Source organism: Rattus norvegicus, chromosome 4, assembly GCF_036323735.1.
Source record: "Rattus norvegicus strain BN/NHsdMcwi chromosome 4, GRCr8, whole genome shotgun sequence".
NCBI lineage: Eukaryota > Metazoa > Chordata > Mammalia > Rodentia > Muridae > Rattus > Rattus norvegicus.
This window is the reverse complement of record NC_086022.1, coordinates 14,189,804-14,216,983: the sequence shown is the minus strand read 5'-3', so window position 1 is coordinate 14,216,983 and position 27,180 is coordinate 14,189,804. Positions and strand designations below refer to the sequence as shown.

The following is a 27,180-nucleotide window of genomic DNA, read 5'->3' as shown; positions in this document are numbered from 1 at the left end:
GTACACAGACTTCTTGCTTTTGTGAAATAAAAGCAGCCTTGCCAATTGCATGTGTGAGCGGTGGCCTCTGTGTGGTGCTCTGGGACTAACGGGCTGACTTCTTAGCCTCCAGCCCTGTAGGAAATGCTTATGCGGCTATTTCTAGGAGAGATTGTTTCCCAGCAGACTTCCTGGGACCCTGGTTCTTATGATCGAATGGCAATATTGATGGACATGTTAACATGGAAAGAGGGAAAATTTGTGGGGTCCCACCCCTACACAAAGAGGTACGACTAGTTGTTAGGGTCCCAGAACCATTGAAGGAAGACCCCAGACTCAAATAGCATCAAAGGCAAAGAGTGTTTGTTCTGCAGAAATTACCAGCATGCAGGGGGTGAACATTCATCAAAATGGAGGCCATTAGAGGGGCACGCAGGCTCCCTTTTATTCAAGGCTAAGGGAATTTTCTAGAAGGGTTAGGTATCCTCTAACATGATTGGTAGGGGCAAAGCACTGGCATAAGTACAACTTGGATTGGTTGCCATGTTAGTTCTATTATTATTGGTGAGACCTCAAAGAGTATCAGGAACTGACTCAGCTCTGACTTGCTATCTCCTTTAGCTAGATGTCCGAGGGACTGACTCAGCTCTGGGCTTATCCTCCCTAGTTTAGGGTCATCATTGACTGAAGACCCATTGGCACTGGCTTTCTCTGAGGAGTGCACTTTGTTTCCTGGGAAATCGAAAAATTTCCACTTTTAAGGTTTTTGGACCTTTCTCTAGTGACTTCTGGGAGAAGAAAAATTAGCCTCACTAAGGGAGGGATGTGGCACTTTATTGGTCCTGTAATCTAGGTTCTATGAAGAGTGGCCAACCTTGAAGCCATATACACATCAACAAGAAAAACAGACTCAGCAGGTTGTACTTATATGTGCATTTGTGAATACACATACATATACACGTGTGTACATATTTAACATGTATGTATAGCATAATAAAGATAAAGACGCTATGAACTAGAGAATGAGGAGTCATGAGAGGGGTCAAGGGAGGGCAGGTAACTGGAGGACCTGGAGGGAGGAAAGGGAGATGGGAAAGCAATCTAATTCTATTTCAATTTTCAATTAACATATTTTTATAAAGAAAATGGAGCCAGGTGTGATGGCACAGACCTTAAAGCCTTGCACTTGGGAGGCAGAGGCAGTGTATCTCTGTGAGTCTGATGCCAGCCTGGTTTATAGAATGAGTTCCAGGCCAGCCAGTGAGTTCTCTCAAAAAATGAGAGAGCTAGAGCGAGAGCGAGAGCGAGAGCGAGAGCGAGAGCGAGAGAGAGAGAGAGAGAGAGAGAGAGAGAGAGAAAGAGAGGAAGGAGGGGGAAGAGGGGAGGAGGGGGAGAGGTAAGGGGAGGAGGGAGAGGGGGAGTGAGAGAGAAACAGAGAGGGAAAGGGAAGAAAGGGAGAAAGGAAGGGAAGGGAAGGAAGGAAGGAAGAAAGGAAGGCAGGCAGGCAGGCAAGCTGGCTTGCATTCAGCAATGCACAAGAAGAGGAAGACAGGCAGAGACCTGCTGAGCACCACGCCACCCAGTATGGGCAGAGAAAGCTGCCCACATACTTGCCCTCCACTGCCTGAAGGCCATAGACACACAGAGCCCAGCCTTCGCAAAGGCCATTTGGGAGGGGGATGAAATCCACGGACATGCCTGCTCGGGGCAACACAGGTAGGCTGCAAACACGTAGAGGCCCACTAGCCGCCACCTTCCAGCATGGAAGAGGTCACCCACAGCCCCGATAACCATGAGGCCTGCTACAATCTGCAAGTGTGTGGTGGACAGGTGGGAGAGAAAGAAAGGTGGACCGTTTGAGCATTAAGAAGAGAGAGTACTGGAGACACGAGGATGAGTAGCCAGCCCTGCCACCTGAGGCCACGGTAAAATCCCAACCCGTGCTGCCACAGAAGGCCATGTTTTGGTCCGTGGCTGTGCAGCGACAGGGGTCTGTGTTGTCCATAGCTCCTATTACCACTAGAGATCATGGGGATGTCCCTGGTCTGGGCATCTACCAGGGACTACGTGGCGGTCCAGGGGCAGTACAGAACTGGCCCTGGTCCTCACTGGCTGCAGCACTCTGGAGAGCTGGTTCCACCACTTTCCAGAGACAGCCTTGGGGAGCGTGAGAGTGGTCCCTTGCTGCTCACCCAGGCAGCTCAGTAGAGCTGGCCCTGGGGGCCGGTGTGAGTGAGCCCGCCCAAGGGGAAGGTGTGAATATGAGAAAGCTAACCCTGCTTTGTTTACAGTGGAGTGGCCTGGCCACGGAGGCGATGCCCCTACCCACCCTTGCCCCTTGTCACCTGGCTCCCAGAGTCATGAGAGGAAGAAAGTGGGCCCTGTACCATGCATGCTTGGGTAGAGCTGGCCCTGGTGGAGTGGCGCCGAGATAGGAGACTGTAAGAGTGAGAGCTGGAGAGCTGGCTCAGCACTTGGGAGAGCGACCTCGTGCTTGGCGCTTTGATTGGGCAGCACAGCAGAGTTGGCCTGGAGGCGTGGGGGTGTGTGCCCTGAGGGCATGACAGCAGGAGCGCTAACACTCCGTTTGTTGGTGGCCTAGCAGGAACAGTGTTGGAGAGCTCTTCCTGGTGGTGCAGATAAGGGACAGGGTTGCGGTGAGTTTTGGCTACACTACTCTGTGCACCCGGCAAAATCATCGCCCCACTGTACCCTCCCAGGAGCTATTTTTGGATGTGTGAATGAAAGATGCATACACATTAGCTTATGTTTAAAATGCCTTGGCTACCTCAAAGGCTGGGCACTCCTAAAGCTTCCCCTGCTACCCCAGGCCCAATAGAGGAAGTGGCCACTGGCCACCCACCGGAAGTCTCACATGGTTAGTTGGTTTTATTTCCTGCCACTCCCACAGCCCATCCTTCTACCTGGGGTCACGGAGATTCTTTGTCATTCTCTCTGTGTCCTGACCCATGCAACTCTGAGTGACCAGCCCCATGCCCAGCCATTGGCATATTTATTGATTGATCAAAAGCCAATTGGGGACAAGGACCTTCAGCATCTAGACATGCAGACACCTGACTGAATCAAAGCATTAGAAGCAATCTCCAACAGGAGAGTGGTGGGTGGGCTGTCCAGTTTGCCTGACACCCAAGCCCGGATTCACAGCTCTGAGCTGGTCTACTCCAAAATCTTCAACATCTGTGAACTGTTGGGCATGTGAAAAGGCCAGAATTGCCGATCCAGCTGCAGGATCTCCACGGCCCAGGGCGATCACAGGGTAACCAGGAGGAGACACAGTAAAGTTCCAGTATCGATAGGGTCACAGAAGTCAGAGATCTGGAGCCAGACCAATGACTTACTGCAGTGAACATTTGCGAGAGATAAAGATATGTGGACAGAGGGACAGCCTGTGGGGCACGCTGTGCTTTGTTCTGTTTCTTTTGTTAGTTCCTGTTTTATATTTTATTTTTTTTATTTTGGGGGAGGAGGTCGAGAGGGCGGAAGGCAGATAAGAAGGGATGAGAAGAGTGGGACTGGGGTGCATGACATGAAGCTCACAAGGAAGCAGTGAAAAGTTAAAGAAAAAAGAAATGCTCATTGTTTGAAGTACCTGGCCTACGGGAATGTTGCATAGTAGTGGGTACTAAGACACATGCTGTTACATATAGAATAATAAGTGGATGTTCTGTCGACACGATCACACATTTTATTTCGTGTGTATTGATGTTTTGCCTGCATGCATGTGTGTGCACAATATGTGTTCACCGTTTGTGTGCCTGATGATGTGTTATTAAATTTAATGCAACATAATTTTTTTTCTCATTGGCTGGTTGGTTTGCAAATTTTGAGACAGGGTCTTGCTATGTGCCTCCGGCTAGCCTCGAACTCACTATGTAGATGAGGCTGGTCTTGATTCAAAGACTGGTGATCCTCCAGCCTTTTTCTCAAGTGCTGGGATTATACACATGCACCACTACACCTGCCGTGAGTGCTGACTTGAAAGGAAGCACTTGCACTGTGTGTGTGTGTGTGTGTGTGTGTGTGTGTGTGTGTGTGTTTCCCTAAAGGAAGTTCTATTTATGTGCCACAAATAAAATGAGTCATTTTGTTCAACATTTCCTCCATCCCTTCATTTTTAATGTGCAGAAAGGATTTCATGAATCATTCAAACCCTCTTTTTATGCCGGGGGTGGGGGGAAAGGTTTGCTTATCCTAGAAGTTGAATGATTTGAAACAAAGTGACAGGCCCGTTTTTTGCTTCTTCTAATTGTCTTGGTAGCTAATGTCGGAAAGCAGGAACTGTGTGGACCTTGCTGTGTGCTCCTCCCTGAAGGAAAATCCTAAGCACCAGTTTCAAAAGCACAGGCTCTGCCAAGGAGCAACGCAGCAGTCTGCAGCCACCAGGTCTCCCTTTAAATCGGTTTTCTTAGAATTCAAAATTGAAAAAAAAACCCATCTCCGTGCCCTAAAGACTAACCTCGGGTGCGAGGAAAACCCCACACAACTGTTTTCAATATGATTGACTGGAAGGCAACCTTGGATATAAAACAGGGAAACGGTGATTCACAGTCCACAAATGAACAGCCCTGCAAGGGGAGCCCACACTGGGAACTGTTTGTGTACATTAGAAAGAGCGTGGAAAGCAGAAATCACTCCGTTCACACAGAGCCTTTCCTGGCTTGTTCGTGGGCTCTGTCTTTTCAGGTCCTATCAGCCGCTTCACCGGGCAGAGCCACCGAGCGCCCTTTAAGCCACGCAGTGCATTTTTAGCGAACATTCCAGGCCAAATCCCAGACCCTGCTGCTAGTACAATAGCCAGAGAAGAACAAGAGTGATGTCCAGGCAGTTTGTCTTTACAAAGTTAAAGCCTTCAGGGATCAGTGAGGGCTGACCGCCTGTGCGAGCTAGCTTTTGTTGTATTCTAAAATGCATTTGGGAAACTCTGTACCGAGACTTAGAATGACTCAGAGAGGACACTCTATATGAGGGTGCTGGCAGCCTGTGCTCAACCTGGAATAACAGTCAGCGGGGAGTCCAGTCGTTAGGTATAGACGCTTCTTGATACTTTTAATTTTTTAAGTCACTAGGATTTACTTCCTATTCATTCATTCATTTTGACTCGTTTTAGAAAAGAGTTTCTCAAGAAGCACGTTCTCAAAAAAAAAAAAAAAAAAAAAAAAAAAAAAAGAAGCACGTTCTCTTGGGATGTGGCACCATACACCGGTAACCCTAGAGGACAGAAGGAAGTCAACAGAAGCCTGCCGAGTCTGTCAGATTTGAGCCAGCCTGATCCACATAGCAAGACCCTGTTTCACAATCAAAAACAGAAAAAGGGAAGATATTTCTCAATTAGATTAGTAACTGGGTTAAAGATGCTTCTGTCGGGGCTAGAGAGATGGCTTAGGGGTTAAGAGCACTGACTGCTCTTCCAGAAGTCCTGAGTTCAATCCCCAGCAACCACATGGGGGCTCACAACCATCTGTAATGGGATCTGATGCCCTCCTCGGGTGTGTCTGAAGACAGCTACAGTGTACTCACATACATATGTTCTTATTGAGCAGTGCAGGGTAAGGACCTCAGATTCTGTCCAAACCACACCTTCTGCATGACCATCTGTGACTGCTAGAGAAGGGACCCTCAGGACAACTCCCACCCACCATGCTGCTGCTCCTCCTCTGGGAAGGGAGGCAGTTTAAACGTCGCTGAATTTAGATCATTGCTTCATATTCTTGTCTTGTCCCAATTATATAACTGCGAGCAGGCACTTACTGACTACCTCATTTATATACAGATGAAATGGAATATACAGAAGAAATGGAAATGATTTATATAAATGTGATACAATAACAAGAACGAGCCCATCAGTGGGGACACATGGCCTTAACCCCAGAACCGGGCAGAGGCAGGTGGATCTCTGTAAGTTTGAGACCAGCCTGGTCTACAGAGTGAATTCCAAGACAGGGATATACAGTGAAACCTTGTCTTAACACTCCCCTCCCCCCAAAATAAAACAAACCAAAACAACCCTCCTGGATTGCCCTGAGCCACTTAGAGCAGGTGGGAGAGCTGGCCCTGGGATCATGAGATCGGGAGAGCTGCCCTGCCCCTCATAGGCTTCAGTACTCAGGAGGGCCTGTCCTGCACCTTACCTGGGCAGCACAATAGAGCTGGCCCTGCTGGTGTGAGTGCAGGTGAGCAGGTCTCCCAGGGCATGAGAGAAGGAGGAGGGCATTTGGCATTGGGTGAGCTAGCCGGGGCAGTGTGGGTGAGGCAGATGGGGCAGTGCTGGAGAGCTTCCCCTGGTGATGCGGGTGCAGAAGAGTGGGTGGACTGACAAACTCAGCTACTACCCTGGCACAGATCCAGGACTTCGTGTTGGTCCACCCCAACATCTACCTCATCTATGAGCTGCTCAAGCATGTGAAGGGGCCAGTCCTATCCACCTCCCGGACACAGGGCAACAAGAGGCATCCTGGTGAGGATCCAGTGTTGATACTGTAGCAGAAACCAGGGGCCTGGAACCAGACCAGTGACTCATTGTATTGAACATTTGCAAGTAAAGATGTGTAGACAAAAGGCTACACTGTGACATTTCCACAAGGCCATTTTTTTTAAATGTCTTTGGAGGGAGGTTGCAAGGGTAGAGGGTGTATGAAGGGATGAGAGATGATGGGGTTGGGATCCATAACATGAAAATCACAATCAATGAGATGCTAACACACAGAATAAAAAGTCCTTTTGTAACAGCACTAGTAAAACTTGAAGGTATTATGCTAACTGAAATGAATCAGACAGGAAAAGTCACTACCAGACATATTCATCCTGACAAAAGACATGCAAGGCAAGCAGGGCAAGCATTCTCCCAGTTGAGTGACAGCCCTTTCCAGGAGATGATTCTAGAAATCCTCCTTCTTCCCCTCCCCCCCCTCCTTCTCCTCACCCTTCCTCTGTCCTCTTCTTCCTCTCACTTTGCTTCCTCCTCCTCCTTCACTTTATAACTCTGGCTGGCCTGAAGTTTGCACAGACCCACCTGCCTATCTCCCTTGTGCTGGGATTAAAAGTCTGTTTTGCTATGTCTCACTTTTCTAAAAGAATCTTTAAAAATCGGTGTCTGTGTGTGCTGTGTCCCTGTGAGTGCAGGTCCCCGTGGAGCCCAGAAGTCCTTGGGTCCCCTGGAGCTGCAGTTTGAACACTTGTGAGCTCCCTAACATGGGTGCTAGAAACTGAACAAGAGTAGTGGGGGCTTTCAACCGCCGAGCCATCTTTGCATTTGCAAGAATCTTATAAATACAACATAGGGGTAGCGTCTTAGGAACCAAGTGAAGTATTCTTGAAAACTTCATTCTCTGATATTTCAGCATTTTCATAGTAAGTTAAAAATCTTAACTGTGTGCAAAGTCAACTTTGCAACACTACAATAAGAAACCTGACACCAACTACTCATGAAACAAAGAGAAGTTTATTTTGACTCACAGTTTTAGAGACTGAAGTTCAAAACTGGGTGTCCCTATGTTTTAAGTGTTAATGGTGGCGTTATCATGGCAGGAGCATGTGGTAGAGCCAGGAAGCAAAGAAAAGGTGGGTCCCACAGTCTTCGTGAGGGGTCCTGCATTCTGTGTATTCAAATGCTGAGTTCTGTAACCCAAGATCAGGCTGCAATCTGGATATGGGCATTCTACTGACCAATAGGCTGTAGAGAATTCTCCCCAGTAATCTCTGATTAGATAATAAAAGGCTAGAGCCTGTGACTGGGCAGGAGAGAGGGGAAGGTGGGACTTGAAATTGAGTAGGAGTCTCAGGTAGAGACCACGAGGAGGACAGAGAGGAAAGAAGGAGGTGGCCATGAGGCAGGATGGACCATGAGCACATGGCCAAGAGAAGCTCGTCTGGAGGACACACATGGAGCAGGGCAGCCGGGCAACACAGACTGCAAGTAGCACGTGGCTTACTGCTGGGATGTAGGTTAGAATAGCTCAGAACTCGCTCAGCACAGTGCCACATAATTAAATACCAGGTTACTGTGTCTTTTATTTGGGAGCTTGACAGGATAGAGTGGAGCAGAATCCCCCTGTAAAACGACCATAGCGAAATTCCTAAATGTCCACAACGAAGACAATAGTGCCCATCTGGGTAAAATTCAGTGAAAGTCATGAAATACCAACCAGGACAACAAAGTTTATGTACCCTAGAGGGAGCACTGGACACAGAGAGAGCCTTCTGATTTGCGGTCATTTAAACCAGAGGGAAATGAGGATGTAGACAGAGAATCAGACTTTGTTAGCATTGTGGATACCGAGCTAAGGTTCCTGGGGAGGGGTTCGGGGGCTCGAGATGGGTTGGAGTTTTCAGATACTGTTCTTTGTTTTTTTCTTCTGCTGCACTTGATTACAGTTCATTCCTAGATAGCAGAAACAAGGCAGGAGCACGGAGAACAGGGAATGCGATGTTGTCTGTGTAACTGTTACGCAGTTTTTTGTTTTTGTTTTTTTTCCTGCTCTCAAGGACAAATCAGCACTTACAGACTGGAGAACACATAAACATTCACTCAAATGTAACCACTCAGAGCACAGGCAAGGATTCAAGAGCTGTTTAGACAATAGGCATGTGGGGGCCTTGGGACACATTGCCAGGGATTAATTATAGCCCCAGTTCCCATGGTGCTGCCTCCTCAGTACAACTCCCATTAAGAGGCGAGACAAAAGGGCATAGACACGTCAATGAGTTCAGACTGCACAAAGACCACCAGCACCACAGCCAGATACGGGGAGCTGCTCAAACAGTCCCATTACACATCTCATAGCACACTAACTGTCCCCCTGTCACCAGGGGCCACCGAGAAGTGGCTGGACTAAGAAGGCTTTATGAGACATGCAGAGATTTTTTTGCTCCAATTCATTTGCGGTTCCCTTTATTACATTATTAGTTACGGCCACATGAACAACTCTTGATTTTCCTTCCTATTTCAATTTGCCCAAGAAGCTCTGTGACCAATTCCCCCCCCCCCACACACACACTCATGCATTGGAAACCATGACTATAATACACAATGACCAGTAGGGAGAAAGCAATATTCTCTTCCCCCTTTCCTTTCCAGAAAAAGTGATTTGGGAGAAATGTAACCTCCTTTTTCTTTTAAGTAGTTAAACTTTTGTGTGGCTATAATTACAGTTGTAACTAATTTTATGTCTTTTAAAAATCTAGGCTGCCCTGATGGTAACATCACATATAACTATCATAAAGTATCATAGTCAAGAAATTGACAGTGATAGAATACACTGATAGTTTCATGTCTCTTTCACTAGTTTTCTATGCACTTGTTTGAATGCATTTAGTGATACAAGGAGTTTTTTCTCTCCAGGTTGGTGTGTGTGTGTGTGTGTGTGTGTGTGTGTGTGTGTGTGTGTGTGTGTGTATGTAGGTCTACATGTGCATGCATATGTGTGTGTGTTGTGTGTGCACATGTGTGTTTATGTGCATGTGCTGGTCAGAGGCCTAGGTATCGTTCCTCTATTGCTCTAAGCCTTGTGTTTTGAGACACACAGTCTCTTACACGACCTGGAGCTCACCATTCTGGCTACAGCCCCTGGGATCCACCTGACTCTGTACCCCAGTGCTGGGGTTACAAATGTGTGTCACACAGAGCACTCTGATTGTGCAGCAAGCATCCCCCTTCCCCCCGCCCCGAGCTGTCTCACAGCCCTGTAGCATCATGTCACGACTACTTCAGTTAAGATGGAGAATGGCTTTACTGCCTCAAGGACTTGAAAGTGTACTTTTCTTCCCGTTCCAACCACTGGAAACTACCAACCCATTCATAAATTAGGTATCTCTAAATGTTATGTACATAGAATCACATCATGCTAATACCGGCATAATTCCCCAGAAACATACTCAAGATATTTGCCCGTGACACAGTCATTTTTGGCGCTGAATATGTCGTCATTAGTCCGTTATATGCGTGTGGCCCATGCTGTTTAACTATTTACCTTCTGAGAGACATTTGAGTTGTTTCCAGTTTGGGCTTCTGTTGTTGTATAATTATATTAAATGGCTTTCTTTTACCCCCTCTAGATCCAGTACCACAGTGCCACAAGATACCTGGTAGATATCTTACCAGAAACACACATCCCAACTCCATGGAGGCCTAGTGTCCCAGCCGCCACACATTCTCTTAAACTTAATTCGCCACATGAAAGAACACACAACACAATAACCTCTGATCCAATTGATATAATTGCAAGACTTTTTTTATTAATTAATTATATAAGTACACTGTAGCTGTCAGACACACTAGAAGAGGGCATCAGATCTCATTACAGATGGTTGTGAGCCACCATGTGGTTGCTGGGAATTGAACTCAGGACCTCTGGAAGAGCAGTCAGTGCTCTTAACCACTGAGCCATTTCTCCAGCCCCAGAGTGGAATCTTAACGTCAGCCTCCATGTTCTCTCCGAGGCTTCTCTTGTAGTCTCTTCCAGTCTCCTTCCGTCCCAGTCTCCTCCTCTTCCCTCTGCCCATCCTTCCTTCTCATCCAATGACAGGCCTCATTCTATCTTTACCTGCCTTGACCTGTATGACAATCCTACAGGCTTCCATGACTCAAACTGCAACGAATATTCCAGTAGATATTTTTCTGTTATCATAACCCTTCACATCCCTGAAACAATGCCTAAGACAATATTGGCAGGACTGCCATGTAAGTGTCCACACCGGTCTGGAATTTTACATTTCTCCAGCTTTGTATGAGTGAGCACTTTTCTATGCATCCTTGCCAGCCTTTAGCGCTGCTGCTGTTTTCATCTGGCTGTTCTCCTACATGTGTTGGGGCAGCACATTTCTCTGGTTTTCTTTCTTCTAATGGCCAATTGTGTCAAAGGATTTTAATCTAGCAGCATGGCTACTCTGACTGGAATACAGACACCCCCTCAGCACACACCTTTAAGACCAATCAGTGAGGGTAAAGTTAGTTTGTAGAAGGAAGCACCCTGGTTTGAAAGTGATGTCTAATTGAGTGGGCAGACAAAGTGATGAATCAGAGAAAGATTTGACAGAATAGGTTACCCCCAACTCTCATGAGAAGAGAGAGGAAAGGGAAGCTACTTAAGAGAGCAGTGCAGAGAGAGGAAGCAGTTTTACCAGGACAGTTATGCAGAGACAGGTTATGGAGAGAGAATGAGCTAGACACAGGTGAAGACAGAATGAGCCAGAGGGTAGAACATATTGCCAAAGTTAGTGTGAGGCTAAGTAGAGAAAGTCATTAAGAATCTGAGAGAAACCAGATTGAGTCAGCTTGGAGAAGAGTTTTGATCCAGAGTAGCTGAGTTGAACCAGCCACAGATCAGAAAGAACTAGAAAGGGTGAGCCTGTTCAGCGGTAAGTCTCAGAGGCAGAAAACATTCTAGGCCTACATTAGATTGTACAGAGACCAGAAGCTTCCAGGACTAGGCCTAAGTTAGCAGACTGAGGCAGTAAGCCTCACAGGCGAAAATTACCTCAGACAAATAAGTTACAGTTTACAGGAAGGGGAGAAGCAACTCCTGTAACTTGGCCTCTGACCTCCTCTGCAGGCTGTGGCAAATGTGGCGGATTCGTGCCCCCCCCCCCCATCAGTAAACAAATGTAATTTAAAAGAGCACATTCTAGGTCCCAAAGGATATCCAAACAAATAAAATCAAATCAAAAGAATTCCCTGAAGCTCACCAGACTGCAGGGGATGGCGGCAGACAGGCATAGCGAGAGAAACCACAGCAGCTAGAGAAGCTGTGGAGACTAAACGTAAAGAGACACAACTGGAAGTGATGGGGGTGTTACAGCAAACCCCAAGGAAGGCCACAGTTTGAAAATTTATACTTCAAAAATTTGGAAAACTCAAAATGGACAAATTCCTTGATGTTCCTGACCTGCCAAAATTAAAGATGGGGGGTAGGGGGAGTCTAAACGATTTAAGCAGATCTAAAGCAACAAGGTCATAGCAGTAACCTTTAGCAAAGAAAAGCTCATCCCTACATAGATTTTCCACCAGCTTCTTGCAGGAGAGGTCATGCCAATGTGCCTTAGACTAGTCAATAAAATACAGAACGAGAAGGAACACTGTCAGACCCTACAGGAGCATTACCTCGATGACAAAATGGCTAAGGACAAAACAACAAAAACTAGAGAAAAGAATCTCGATACACATAGACACAACTCGGTGTTTTCAAGAAGACACCGGCAAATTCAGTAACGTTTTAAGTCATACCCCATGACCAGCCTGGCATCATGCCATAGATACAGGGATGGTTTAAATTAATACATGTAATACCGTATAAAGGCAATGGGGTAGAAATCACATAACCATGTCAATAGGTGCAGAAATCCTTTCATGATTTGGAGGAACTAGGAACAGAGGGAGCATACCCCAACATAGTAAAGACTAGTAAACCTAGAGCTAACGTTACACTAAACAGAGAAAATCTGAAAGCATTTCCCAGAAATAAGGTGTGGGGTTGGGGGGAGGTGGGGGTGGGGAGATAGCGCCTTGGTGAACATATTTGCTGTACAAATATGAGGACCGGAGTTCAAATTCCTAGAGCCCAAGTAAATGGCGGTGAGCTCCGTGGCCTGCCTCTAATTCCAGCCTTGGAAGGTAGGCAGGGAATCCTCAGAGCAAGCTGGCCAGAGGGCCATATCACTGAGCTCGGGGTTGAGTGAGAGAGTCTGACTCCATGAACAAGGTAGGAGAGTAGTCAGGGATGACTCCCAACATCAGCTTCACACACTGTGACCTTCACAGGCAACCTCTGTGCTCTCGCACTCGCGCGCACACACATACAACACACGTATGCACGGGTGGCTCCTCCACCAAAAATATACACAACGCATGCACACAAAAAATGGAAAAGAGATTTTTAAAATGAAAGTACAAACGACCAACAAATATTTGGGGGAAAAATGCTCGCTACCCACAGCTTTCAGAGAAATGCAAATTCAAACTGTGTTGAGAGTGCCTCTGTTCAGTTTTCTTTACTGTCACTGTGATAAAATAACCTGCAGTTCCAGAGGGCACCCATCCACCCGTGATGGATAAGGCGGGGCGGCAGGAACAGGCGCTATCACACTGCCTCATGGCTCGGAAGCAGGGAGATCTGGAAGTGGGACCAGGCTGTGAAACCTGTGCCCAAGGACATACTTCTGCTGGAAGGCTCTACCTCCTAAAGGTTCCGTCCGCAACCTTTGCAAACAGCGCCACCCGCTGGAGGCAGAGCACATGAGGAGGTCAGAGGCTGGGACCAAAGATGACTTGGAGTTTCTAGTTTGGACGTTAGGATGAAGGGACCCGTGACTGGGTGCTCGCTATTACAACTATGGGGAGAGATGTAGGGGCAAGGCGGGAATCCTATTTTGTACAAACTGACATGGAGGTGCCCAAGGAATTTTCATGCCTAGTTGCTCAGTGGTGGATCTTATAAGAGGAGAGCCTGGGTGGGTAAGACAGGTCGTCGGGTGAAAAAGGACACCTGAACGATAGCGTGAAGCAGACATTAGGCAACAAGGGGACAAGTTAGACCAAACTCCCAACTTCTAGAGCCACAGTGCACACTCTTTAGTGTTAAACAGCCTGCTAGGCAGCCAGGAGGAGTCCCCACTGTAAAATTAGCTTAGTAATAGTCTCTGCTTCCCAGGTAAAGTCACTCGCAGGGCAAGCCTGTCCCCCGAAGTTCCACCCCCAGAATTCACGTAGAGGGAGAAGGGGCAACTGATTGCATAAAGTTGTCTTCTGACCTCCATAGTTTGCAGTGGTGCGCACCCACGCCCTTCCCATAATAACAAATTAAATTAAAAATTTTAATTTAAAAAACGTGCTTGCTATTTGTTAAGCTTCAAACCCTGGGACAAATGGAGGAGGTGTCTGTTTAACAAATCTTAGTTTCGTTAAAGGGTACGCGGATAAAGGGGCACCCAGGAACGTGAAAAGGCAGTTTGTTTAGGCAGAGCCCTAAGACTTGGAGGCAAACGACATTAAATCGTGGTAACAGAAGGTAAGACTAGGTTTGTAAAGCGTCTGTCTTTCAGTAGCAATCTCGTCAAAGGTATTCCTATGGAATGGAATAAGCAAAGCTATAAACATTAGAGCAACAACAAAGATACATCTTTTCCTCTCTGTGTTCTGTCCGTCCCGTACTGGTTCTTTCTGATTAATTCCAACCATCTGGGGATACAGGTTCCTTTCACTTTGTCCCATGCGTGCCTTGCACATCATTTCTACAGACCTGATTATTGGAGTGAACTGAGGAGGGAGTCAAGGAGTGAAGGGACTGGGGGTACTAAGTCCAGACACAGAATCAAAGGAATTTTAAAGGCTGCAATCCCCGTTGCCGCCACAAGGTGGGGCCAGCTTCCTATTCTGGGACCTGGAGTCACGACCCGGAAGTACCTTTTCACCTATCCACAGCAGAGATGGCGGCGGCGGCTGTATCCCGGACGTTGTTGCCGGTGGCCGGACGGCGCCTGTGGGGATTTACGCGAAGGCTTCCGCTCCGCGCCGCCGCTGCTCAGGTGAGCCTCGCTTCGTCGCGCCCCAGAGGCTCCCGGTGCGCTCTGGACCGGGCCTCCGGATCCCCTGCCCCGGGGCGCAGGCGACCGGGCCGCAGAGGGGGCGGGGCGGCTGCTCCCTCCCCACCCCGGTGTGTGTTAGTAAGTTATTACCAATGTTACTGTATGTCGGGCTGTTCTCACCCAAGAAAAGGAAACCAGGACAAGCGCTTCAATTTGAAGTTGGGTTTGCTTTTGTTTTTGATATTTTGAGACATATTTGTTACTCAGAGTTTCTCTGGGCAACATCTCTGGCCGTCCTGGAACTTGCGGCATACATCAGGCTGGCCTCAAACTCAGATCCGCCTTCCCCTACACAACAGGGCAGAGTCATGTCCTGTTACATTGATTGGTCAGGGAGCAGGAAGCCTTTGGGTTACAGAAGCAGGACAGTGCAGGTTAGTAAAAGTTTCTTTTTTTTTTTTTTTAAGAATTATTTATTTATTTTATATATATGAGTACACTATAGCTTTCTTCAGACACACCAGAAGAGGACATCAGATCCCATTACAGATGGTTGTGAGCCACCATGTGGTTGCTGGGAATTGAACTCAGGACCTTTGGAAGAGCAGTCAGTGCTCTTAACCACTGAGCCATCTCTCCAGCCCTAGTAAAAGTTTCTTAAGTATCGGTTTCTATGGCTGTGATGAAACACCATGACCATGGCATCTCTTATAAAGGAAAACACATTAATTGGGTCTGGCTTACAGTTCAGAGGTTTAGTCCGTGATCATCATGGAAGGAAGCCATCATGGCAGCACATAGGCAGGCTTGGCAGAGAAGGAACCAAGAGTTCTACATCAGGGTTGGCAAGAGATAGACAGAGACAGACAGACAGTGGGCCTGGCTTGAGCATTTTAAACCCCATAACCCACCCCAGTGACGCACTTCCTCCAACCTTCTAGTAGTCCCTCTCCCTGATGACCAAGTATTCAAATCTATGAGCATTTCTATTCACACCACCACAGTACTGTACAGGCCTAGTGGTTAGGTCAGTCTCAGGGTTAGCAAATATGGTTTTCTCATTCCAACATGAAAACGCTGCTGAATGGTGAAGCGTCTGTAGTCAAACCAGTTGGCCAAAGAGGACGTGAGGCACCTGCCATGTTTCCGTCTGTCTCTGCCCACACATGTCCTTTGTGAACAGTAGCATCTTGTTTCATATGTACAGTCAGTTTTATATTTTTATTTCAGTTCCTTTTTTTCTCAGTGATTATGAAACATTTGTTGAGAGAGGCGCTTGAATCAGGTGTGTCTGTGTGGGGTAATGTAGTAACTGCTCCTGTTCCCAGAGAGAAGGGCATGTTCCTGGGGTGTTGCTGTTTGGGAGAACAGTTGGTTAAGTAGGTGTCTTAGGAGGCTTTGACTGCTGTGAACAGACACCATGACCGAGGCAAGTCAACTAAAGGACAACATTTCATTGGGGCTGGCTTACAGGTTCAGAGATTCAGTCCATTATCATCAAGGCAGGAGCATGGCAGCGTCCAGGCAGTCACAGTGCAGGAGGAGCTGAGAACTCTGCATCTTCATCTGAAGGCTGCTAGAAGACTGGCTTCCAGGCAGCTAGGATGAGGATCTTAAAGCCCACACCCACAGTGACACACCTACTCCAACAGGGCCACACCTTCTAATCCTGCCACTCCCTGGGCCAAGCACATACAAACCATCACACTAGGCTAGCGCTAGAGCCCAGTGGAACCAAAGTTGAGGAAAGAATTTAGTTTTGTCCAGAACTGGGTCCTCATTCTGCATGCTTTCTGCCAATGGTACACACACACACACACACACACACACACACACACACACACACACACACTCACACACTCACACACACTCACACACTGATTACATGCCTCCCCTCCCCCCAGTCTAGGAAAGTGTGTTTTGGGTGAGTCTCTTTGAGGGTTTTTGCTTTTTGGATTGACAGTGATGCCAGCATAGTAATGTTTGCTCTCCTTTCCTTCTACACCCATCAGCCATTGTACTTTGGAGGGGACCGACTCAGAAGTACACAGGCTGCTCCACAAGTTGTTCTGAATGTTCCTGAGACACAAGTCACTTGTTTGGAAAATGGACTCAGGGTAGCTTCTGAAAACTCTGGGATCTCAACATGCACCGTAAGTGACTGCTACAGCCTTTACTTGGTACCTCAGCTGGGAGGGAGCAGACGCACTGCAGCTCTCTGGTTGGCTGGTGGTTTGTTGATTACTTTGCCTGGCAAGGCTCTCGGAGCTCGAGCCTTCCTCTCCAGTTCTACTTTTGTGCCGGTCCCGTGAGCCCCTCTCACTGTTGACGTCTGTTTTTGATGTTGGTGGGGCTAATCAGCTTCCCCACAGACGGCATCCAAAACTCACCTCATGTGTCTTTGATAAGTTCAGGGGAAGTCAAATGGCTGTGTCTGAGGTTATAAAGCTTATACGCGCGTTCGAGCCCAACCTTCTGACAGTCCCTGATGTTGCTGCCACAGCTGTTAATTGGATGAACTAAATGAGCCACCTTAAGAAGTTGAGTCTGATACTTGTATTCTGTTGTTGTTGTTGTTGTTGTTGTTGTTTTCAAGACAGGGCTTCTTTGTGTAGCCCTGGACCAGACTGGCCTCAAACTGAGATTTGCCTGCCTCTACCTCCCAAGGCCTCCCATGGGAGGCATGTAACACCACGACCTGGCTAAGTCTGAACTGTGTGGTCTCGGACACTGGAGCTGGAGTTACCGATGGTCGTGAGCTGCCGCACATGGTGCTGGGAACAGCTCAGGTCCTCTGTAAGAACAGCGGATGCTCTTAGCTGTGGAGCCCTCTCTCCAGATGCAGGGAATTTGCCTAATTCGTTGGGTTTCATGCAGGTTGGGCTGTGGATCGATGCTGGCAGTCGGTATGAGAATGAAAAGAACAATGGCACCGCTCACTTTCTGGAGCACATGGCTTTCAAGGTGAGCTGCGAACCTTGCTCAGAGGCGTCCTCTGTGAACGATGATGTCAGCATAGATACTGTGTTTACGGACAAGACCTACTTCAACAGCATGCTGCATGCTGCTTTTATTTTTCCAGTATTGTTTTTGAGATAATCTATGATAATTACTTTCTGATATTGAAGGCAGGGTTCTCTCGGGATATAGGAATACAAAAGCCATTTTTAGTGAGTATTTTTGGAAGCCTAATAGACCTTACAAACGTGTCCTTGCATGACTGACACGGGCTTCTGTTCAGTGTACTTATTACCTGGTGTGTTTGGAATAGATGAAGGGTAAAAGGAAAGTATCCTAACTGCTTTCTCCTCTGTTTCAAGGGCACTAAAAAGAGGTCCCAGTTAGACCTTGAACTTGAGATTGAGAACATGGGTGCCCATCTCAATGCCTATACCTCCAGAGAGCAGACTGTCTACTACGCCAAAGCCTTCTCCAAAGATTTGCCAAGAGGTATCGTTAGCCATACTGCTGGGAATGTGATCTTCAGAAGGGTCAGTCGTAATCTAGCACTGCGGCTTTTGCATGTCTATCGTAAAACTGACAGAAATGTAAGAAGCAGCAGCAGCGACAGAAAACCCAGAGAGGCATCTGTTCCTATTCTTGCCTCCGAGAACAGATCGAAGACTTGACGAGGGATTCCTGTACATGGTTGACACATGGCTCTCCCCAGGCTCAGGCACTTCAGTTCTGTGATGCAAATATTAGTCCTGAGCAAAATTAACAAATGCCTATTTATACTATTTACTTATTAATGGTTATATTAGCAGGATAGAAAGCTTTATTTTATAAAAATAAGATGATTGTGTTGACAGGGTAGTACATCAATTTGTATAGGATCTTGAGTATATTAATTACAGAAAACATTTTTTCCAGTAGAAGAATTAAAAACAACATAGCATTGCAAAGTTAATTAGTGAAATTATTAACTTTCATGGCTGCAGAGTGGTAATCTATTATATTGCTCTAAAATTTTAGTTACTGTAGGGTTTTGTCAGTTTTGTCATGTAGTGGTAATCCACACAAGGACTCTGTGTTGTGGTAACCAGTGATTGGTGTCAGTTGCTCTCCACATTAGTTTTGGAGCCGTATCTCTCACAGAACCGGGCTCACCCAGATTTCTCTGTACAGCTGGCCAGCAAGTTTCATGGATCCTCATGTCTCTGGCTAGCATTGGATTATAGGTGCTCCTGGCTATGTAGATTATAGATTATGGCCTGATTTTTTTAAAAAGAGATTTATTTATTCTATGTATATGAATACACTGTAGCTGTCTTCAGACACACAGAAGAAGGCATCAGATCCCATTACAGATGGTTGTGAGCCACAATGTGGTTGCTGGGAATTGAACTCAGGACCTGTGGAAGAGCAGTCAGTGCTCTTAACCGCTGAGCCATCTCTCCAGCCCTACGGGCAGATTTTTATGCTCACCCATCCTTGATTGAGAGACTTGGACTGCCTCAGTGAAGAGTATGTGCTGCTCTACCAACAGAGAGGATGAGGTAGACATTCAGAGGAAACGGGTTTCAGACCAACACTGCTTTAGACTTCCAGTCCCACATAAGCCTGAACCCCCGGCCGTCTGCAGCTCTCCTCACTTCCTCTCTTGCGTTAGGAGTTTCCTGTCTGGGTTTTATTGATGATGATAAAAACATGAAATTGGTAATTTCCCCCTTTCACAGTCGTTTCTGTGAGCTTTCTCCAACAGCCTGCCATGTCCTGCTCTTGGTATTTGAAGTTAGTTGGCTCAGACAAGGCCCTTGGAAGTGAACTCAAACAGGGAGAGAAATTTACACTAGAGCAGAGCAGGAAACCAATCTTTAAGTTTATTTCTCCTTTAATACATTTATGTTGCTATCACAACACAAAATTTCCTTCCCCTTGGGCTTCTTGCCACGTTCGGGCTTGAGCAGGCACAGCTCTGTCAGCAGCTCCTGAAGGCACATTTTGGTATAGCAAGTCTTTGCTTGGCTAGAGTGCAAGCTCATTGCTCTGAGAACATGGGTAGAAACGCTTCCCATGCCTCTGGCTGCCCTGCAACTGCAGCCTGGCCTTAAACTCAGATCCACCTGCTCTGCCTCCGAGTGCTGGGGTTAAAGGCATGGACCACCTCCACCTGGCTGTTTCGGATGTTCTGTTTAGAGCCATCTGTGTTAGCAGCCACATTATACAGTATGGCGCTTAGGACTTTCTCCAGGCTCTTTTGTACCCCGGGTTCACCTACATTTTAGTGTGCTAACCAAGTTAAACCTCTCAGCATTGAGTGATGGTGCATGCTGTGGTTTCTGATGTTGCTTTAAGGGATTGTAATCCTTGTGTGTGTTCTGCTTTTTGGGTTTTGTTTTTCAATTAGCTGTAGAAATTCTTGCTGACATAATTCAGAACAGTACATTGGGAGAGGCAGAGATTGAACGTGAGCGTGGAGTCATCCTCAGAGAAATGCAGGAAGTTGAGACCAACTTGCAAGAAGTTGTCTTTGATTATCTGCACGCCACAGCCTATCAAAACACCGCGCTCGGACGGACAATTCTGGGACCAACCGAGAACATCAAGTAGGTGTATTTCCCGCGTGAAGACTTGGCACAAAAGTTATGACATAGAGCAATCAGAATACACATTTTCACGATAACTCTCACTCTCTTCATTTAAAATTGTGATTAGCCGTGCATAGAAACTTGGGAGCAAAACCAGGAATGTTGGTGCATTTGTGTTTCTTGATACAAAGGGCAGAACTTTTGCTGCTTAGCTTCTTTTGTGGCTGCTCTCAGCACTGAGAACACCTTTAAGTTAAGGTGTGTGTTCTTCACATGCGGTGTGAAGGCCTGCGCTGCTGCTTTCCTTAGCGCTGCCTTCCTGGTAGGCATGCTTGCCTATGAGACAGGAAGATTGCTGAGTTCCAGGTCCCCCGTGCCACAGAGCGAGACCCTGTCTGCAGAGTGAAATGAGAGAAGTAACTCGTGTTCCTTACTGTTTACAGATCTATAAGCCGTAAGGACTTAGTGGACTACATAACCACACATTATAAGGGACCAAGAATCGTGCTGGCTGCTGCTGGAGGTTAGTTATGTCTCCAGACACATCCTGAAAATATTTAAGTCACTGGAACCGGACCCCTTAGTAGGTTTCATTCACAGGAAAACTCGACGATCCATTCAGGATATAAGTGTCCACACACAGGGATTATTTAGAAGACCAAGGCTAAAGGACAAGCTGGGAAACAGTTAACCTGGAGGACAGTGTTGTGTAGTTGTGAGCTTTTTAGCTGAGGAGTGGCTTCATCCGTGGTCAGTCCTGGGATGGGAATACCCATTTATGTGCTTAGTCACGCACTCAGAACAACTCGTACCGACAGGGAAGTACACAGGGAGCCCAGAGTGCGATGGGGAACAAAGCAAGCAGTGTAGGAAGATTTACCTAGGGGCCGGCGTGCGGGGTCTGTGAACGGGGTGCCCTGGTTAGTTGGGGTCTCACTGCCATTACTAACAGCATACGGATATAAATTTTATTTGGTCCATAGGTTCATTCAGACATTGCTGGAGTTGGAATATCCTAAAGTAAACTGTGTGTCCTGCAGGGTTAGCATTTGTCTTATTGGCTTATACATTTTTATTGTTTTGAAACAGTTTTGTCATATAGCCCAGGCTGGTCTTGAACTTGGAGCCACCTTCCCACCTCAGTCTTCTGAGAGCTGGCCCAGCTGAAGCCGCCACGCCTGATGATGCCAAATACATGTGTTCATTTCCACGTCTTTTAAAAAATTATAGGTCCCCTGCATTTTAGGTGGGCTGTTAGAGTAGGAGCTGTGAGTCTGGCTTGTTAACAAGATGGCTACTAGTTCTGATGGCTAAATAACGAGGGAAGAGATGGCCAGGCGTAAGGATGGTTTCCCGGTTTCTCACTGTTCCTTTGGCATTGCTGTCCTGCCATGATTCTGCGTTCTTACCTCTGGATTGATATCCAGTGACTTTCCTATATGGCAGTTCAAAAACAGTACGTCTAAGACTGTTGTGTTTCCATCACAGACTTGTTTGTTTGTTTGTTTGTTTGTTTGTTTGTTTGTTTCAGAACAGGGTTTCTCTGTGTAGCTCTGGCTATCATAGAACTCACTCTGTAGAGCAGGCTGGCCTTGAACCTGGAGATCTACCTGCCTCTGCCACATGAGTGCTGGGATTAAAGGCGGGCATCATCAGTGTTTGGCTATGTCACAGATTCATTTGGAAACCGTGGATATAATCTGTGCTTTTAATAGTTTTGTTCAGAGAAATATCGTTAAGATCTGTTCTTATGTGTTTTGCTTGCATGTGTGCATGTATACCACAGTGCCTGCAGAGGTCAGAGTTGTAGATGCTTGTGAGCTGCCATGTGGGTGCTGGGAACTGAACCTGGGTCCTCAGGAAGAGCAGCCAGTGAGTGCCCTCTTAGCTCTCTAGTCCTCAGCCAGCTCTCTAGCCCCCATTTAAATAAATCTTTTTTTTTTTTTTTTTGGTTCTTTTTTTTCGGAGCTGGGGACCGAACCCAGGGCCTTGCGCTTCCTAGGCAAGCGCTCTACCACTGAGCTAAATCCCCAACCCCTTAAATAAATCTTAATGGCAGTATTCACCCCCCCCCCCCTTTTTGGTTATTTTATTTATTTACATTTCAAATGTTATCCCCCTTCCCAGTCTCCCCTCCACAACCTCTTATCACCTCCTCCCTCCCCTTGCTTCCATGAGGATGCTCCCCCACCCATTTACCCACTCCCATCTCCCCACCCTGCCATTCCCCTACACTGTGGCATCGAGCCTCCACAGGACCAAGGGCTTCTCCTTCTCTTGATGCCAGATAAGGCCATCCTCTGCTACGTATGCACCTGGAGCCATGGATCCCTCCCTGTGTATTCATTGGTTGGTGGTTTAGTCTGGGGGTCTGCTTGGTTGGTATTATTGTTCTTCCTGTGAGTTGCAAACCCCTTCAGCTCCTTCAGTCCTTTCTCTAACTCCTCTACTGGGGCCCCTGTGCTCAGTTAGTGGTAATATTTTTAAAGCATTTGCACAAGCCTAAGTATGTGTCATATACATACAATTCCAGAACCTGGAAGCTAAGACAAGAGGATTACAGGATCAAGGTTAGCCTGGGCTATGTAGCCAGACCTATCTCAAATACATACAGATTACTAGGAGTTTAAGCTGATGTGTGTGTTCTAGAACGTTCACTGATGCATATCTTTGTGTCCCATGTTTTGAATAATAAGAAATGCAGGATCTCAATGATTTTTCTGAGGTTTGGATATCATGAGCACATGGGAAGATGGAAATGTTTTCACAGTGTAGAGAGTTGGTTTTGGTTGCAGAGTTCTGCTGGCAGAACTGTGGACAACTCAAAGGTGGAGCCCTGTTTTGTTCTCTCACTTAACAGGTAACTTACGAGATGACCTTTTCTAGGGTGCACACTGAGCTTTTATAACTTAACGTGATTTTTCTATAGAAATAGGGTTTTCTGAGTGACGTTTAAAACAGCATTTTTAAAAAAATGTGATCAAATTTCTCCTTCTTGAACTGGCTTGGAGCTTTTTGCCCTGACATTTGTCCTTCCAGAAACAAGCCTAGAAAAGTCACCAAGACAATAAAAACATTTCCAGAAGATTACAAAAAAAAGACAGGGGAGGTCTCAGGCTCTGTCTTTTATCTCCGAATACATTTATGTGGGTGAGCACCGACTGCTCAGAGAGGGACCCTGTGCAGAAAGTCGCTTAATTGGCTCAGAGAAGGGAAGTTCTTCATGTGGGAAGACCATCATTCACATTAGTCCTTGTCAGACTTACTGTAGAGCGTTCTACTGCAGTCGGCTGACTTGCGTTGAGTGTATGGCTGTTCGATACATAAGAACATGTTTTCTCTCACTTTAGGTGTTTGCCATAACGAACTGCTGGAGTTAGCGAAGTTTCATTTTGGTGACTCTTTGTGCGCACACAAAGGAGATGTACCAGCTCTGCCTCCCTGTAAATTCACTGGAAGCGAGGTAGAGTGATTTCAGTTAGCAGTCAGCCGTTAGAAGTCTTACATCACGTAACACTGAGTATAAAGGGGAAGGCCTGACTCAACAGATTAAGATGCTCAGAGGACCAGGGTTGGGTTCCACCTAACTGGGCAGCTCACAGCCACCTGTAACTACCATTCCAAAGAATCTGACAGGCCCCCGTATCAGCAGTGAAGGTGTCCTGCAATAAAGGCTGTTGACAAGGAAAAAAAAAAAAGAATCTGACAAACTCTTTTGCACAATGCCAGTGTATAATGTGGTGGGTGTAAAGGCTACCTTATAAGTAAAGGGGCTGATTTTCTGCTTTTGAATTGGGTGTGTTTCGGCTTCATGGCTGCTCCACAGAGAGTTGTAGGGATGGCTGTTAGAGCCAGAACTTGCAGGGTCTACTTCTCAGTACAGTGTTATGCATCAGGCCTAGTTTGCCAATTTACGATGCTTATAGTAATTTTTGGGAGGAGGTCTGATGTTGGCAGCTACATCGATTTATACCATAGTACAGATTTAAATTTGGATTAATAAAATCATATAAGATATTGGTAAAATAAGGGAACTCCTTCTAATCAGGTGGAATTTTAAACAAGATGATCTGATGAAAGAAACTTACTCTGTAATCCATAAAAATTGTCTGAACCACACAGTAATACTGCCAGATAGTCAGGAGTCATAGCAAGCATTTTAACCTCACAGTTAGTGACTCTCATTTTCCTTCCTTACTTCATTAGCTGTCCTTGTTTGTCTTACCTAGATTCGGGTGAGGGATGACAAGATGCCACTGGCGCACCTCGCAGTGGCTATTGAAGCAGTTGGTTGGACGCACCCAGACACGATCTGTCTCATGGTCGCAAACACACTGATAGGCAACTGGGACCGCTCTTTCGGAGGAGGAATGGTAAGTGGTTTTTGAAGTAACTTTTCATGGTAAATAATGTAAATTGTCTAGGTGCAAATTCTTTGCAAGACTCTTCCAATGTTCAAAGTGGCAAAAATAGATTATCATGACTTTTGACTTAATATTTATTAACTCATCTTGGATTGCACCTAAGCCAGGACAAAAATAAGGTCTTTGTTAGACTGGTAGCAGTTCACAAAGTAAGGGCAGAAGAATCTGTTTTTAATGTTACAGTAGTCATAGTAGGTACGGTGGTGACCGTGGCTGTTCACGTGTGTCAGCATTAGTGTCCTTACTCTCTGAGCATTTTAGCATGCTCAGAAAACGTTCTCATCAGTCCACACTGCGTGTACTAGTAAGTACTGAGCAAAGTGTCCTTCCTTCCTCACATACAGGCTCACTGTTAGTGTGTGGAAGGGTTTGTGTGGTAGTTAGTGTGCTTGCTTCCCAGGCCTGAGCCTGAGGCTCCACCAGCAACAGAACAAGGAACTGGCTGTCTAAAGAGAGAAAGCAGACATGGCAAAAAGTACTTCTAAAGAGGCAGAAGGGATGGACCTCTCCGCACTATAGATTAGTGTGAAAGCTCCATTCCATGGGGCTATCTTGGGTTTCCTGTGCAGTGTCACTTCAGAATGCACTCAGAGCCTTACATGGCCCACGACAGTACTGTATTGTCTTATGACTAAACCAACTGCAAGAACTCACTGTTCACTATTATGTATTGAACCAGATACACGTAACTGTTCCTTTGAATTCTAAAGTTACTGTTGAGGTGTTGCTGGGTAAAACTGGGAGCTTGAGCAGAGCGTGGCGGTGCAGGCCTTTAATCCTAGCACTCAGGAGACAGGCAGGCAGATCTCGGAGTTTGAGACTAGCCTGCTTACAGTGTGTTCTAAGCCAGCCAGGGCTATGTAATGAGACATCTCTAAAAACAAACTTAGAAACTGTTAACCTATCAGAGTTAGCACTCGCCAGTAGCTACAGAGCTCACTTTTTTGTGGGGACTTGGGTTCGTGTGCCCAGTTCACAAACCCAGTTGGATCGTTTGCCTTTCCAGAATTTATCGAGCAAGCTGGCCCAGCTCACGTGCCATGGCAATCTCTGCCACAGCTTCCAGTCCTTCAACACCTCCTACACAGACACAGGATTGTGGGGGCTCTATATGGTTTGTGAACAAGCCACAGTTGCTGACATGCTGCACGCTGTACAAAAGGAATGGTGAGGAAAAGCTTTCAGTGGTTAAAGTCTTACCTAGAATTTACTGTTTTAGACCAGTTTCCCAATGGTGGTAACATTGGCTTTTAAAATGGATGCACTGTTCTTAACAACAAATATTCCCTCTAAACCTCATGTGAAGCTGGCTTGAATCCCCAATACTTCCCAAGGAAAAGAAAAACAATTTGGCCTGGAAAGGCAGGTTAGCAAAGTCAGTGTAAATTTACAGTCACCAGAAGCAGTAGTTCTCAATCTTAGGACTGAGGCCCTTTCACACAGTTCATGCAGTGACGCCCCAAGCATACAATTTGTTGCTTCTCCACATCTGTAATTTTGCTGTTATGAATTGGAAATCTGATGCGACCCACAGGTTGAGAACCATTGAGCAAAAGGATTAGTTATTAGGCCAAGGCAGAAAAATATGTAGTGACTCAGAAATTTGTGTTTCTTTATTAAGGGACTGAAGTCTCTAATTTAACTGGGATGTATTTGATCATTAAGCTAAATACTGGGGCTGTTACATTCAGTTGACTTGAGAAACCAAGGGGTGACCATTGACCTACCTATCTCAGTGTACATTGCCAGCGTCACAGAGAAGTATTTGAAGCCTCAAGAAGACTACTCTCACAATGTGGTCATTCTATTTTTACACTGAATCACTGTGTCTGCTGATTAACAGCTAGAATCTTTGAGATGGTAATGGTATTTGGAAAAAAGTACTTTCATTTTAAGATTAGTTAATTTCAGCTGTTTGCTGAATTGAAATAGAATTGTTTGTATGTTGTGGTCTAACATAGCCGTCTTGCTCTTCAGGCCAGCAAGTTAGATTTACCAGCATTTCCCATGTGTTCTAGGATGCGTCTGTGCACAGCTGTTAGTGAGAGTGAGGTCGCACGCGCCAAAAACCTTCTCAAGACAAACATGCTGCTGCAGCTTGATGGTAAGAGGTGAGGCGGGCTGCGGGGAGCTGCAGTGTCTGTGTGGATGCTAGATATCCTTCCTTCTCTACAGGGTCAACTCCGATCTGTGAAGACATCGGTAGGCAGATGCTATGCTACAACAGGAGAATCCCCATCCCTGAGCTTGAGGCCAGGATCGATGTAAGTACTAAGCTTTGGGTGCTGCAAAGGCTGAGCGAGGTTCCCAGTCTAGACTCAGTTCAGGAAAGTCACGTATGTGGGATCCGTCCTCACTACACAAGTCCTGATGACGGTATCATCTCCATTGAAGGCTGTGGACGCGGAGATGGTTCGAGAAGTGTGCACCAAGTACATTTATGGCAAAAGCCCGGCCATTGCTGCTCTCGGTAAGCTCAGCTCTTCTCCTTACCCATACAGAGTGGCTAAGGACGTGGGGGTCTGTCCTAACTGTTTTTACTGTTCTTTTGAATCCACAGGTCCTATTGAGCGCTTACCAGATTTTAACCAGATTTGTAGTAACATGCGCTGGACTCGTGACTGATTTTTGTGATGAATTATCCTACACATACATATTTATAAAACTGAGACCTAGAAGTTTTGAAAGACTGCTCATCTTCAAGTGAAAAA

General features: G+C 46.4%; 1 protein-coding gene across 1 annotated transcript; it reads left to right on the top strand.

Moving 5' to 3' along the window:
* Nucleotides 1-14,399: 14,399 nt before the first annotated feature.
* Nucleotides 14,400-27,177, top strand: Pmpcb (peptidase, mitochondrial processing subunit beta). The gene is given in 13 exon segments (NM_022395.2): nt 14,400-14,514; nt 16,527-16,667; nt 17,392-17,478; nt 17,835-17,964; nt 19,865-20,063; nt 20,489-20,568; nt 23,396-23,508; nt 24,275-24,418; nt 25,476-25,636; nt 26,488-26,573; nt 26,645-26,733; nt 26,864-26,939; nt 27,030-27,177. Coding segments are annotated over 13 exon segments (1,470 nt in total). The 5' UTR covers nt 14,400-14,415; the 3' UTR covers nt 27,095-27,177.
* Nucleotides 27,178-27,180: the final 3 nt, after the last annotated feature.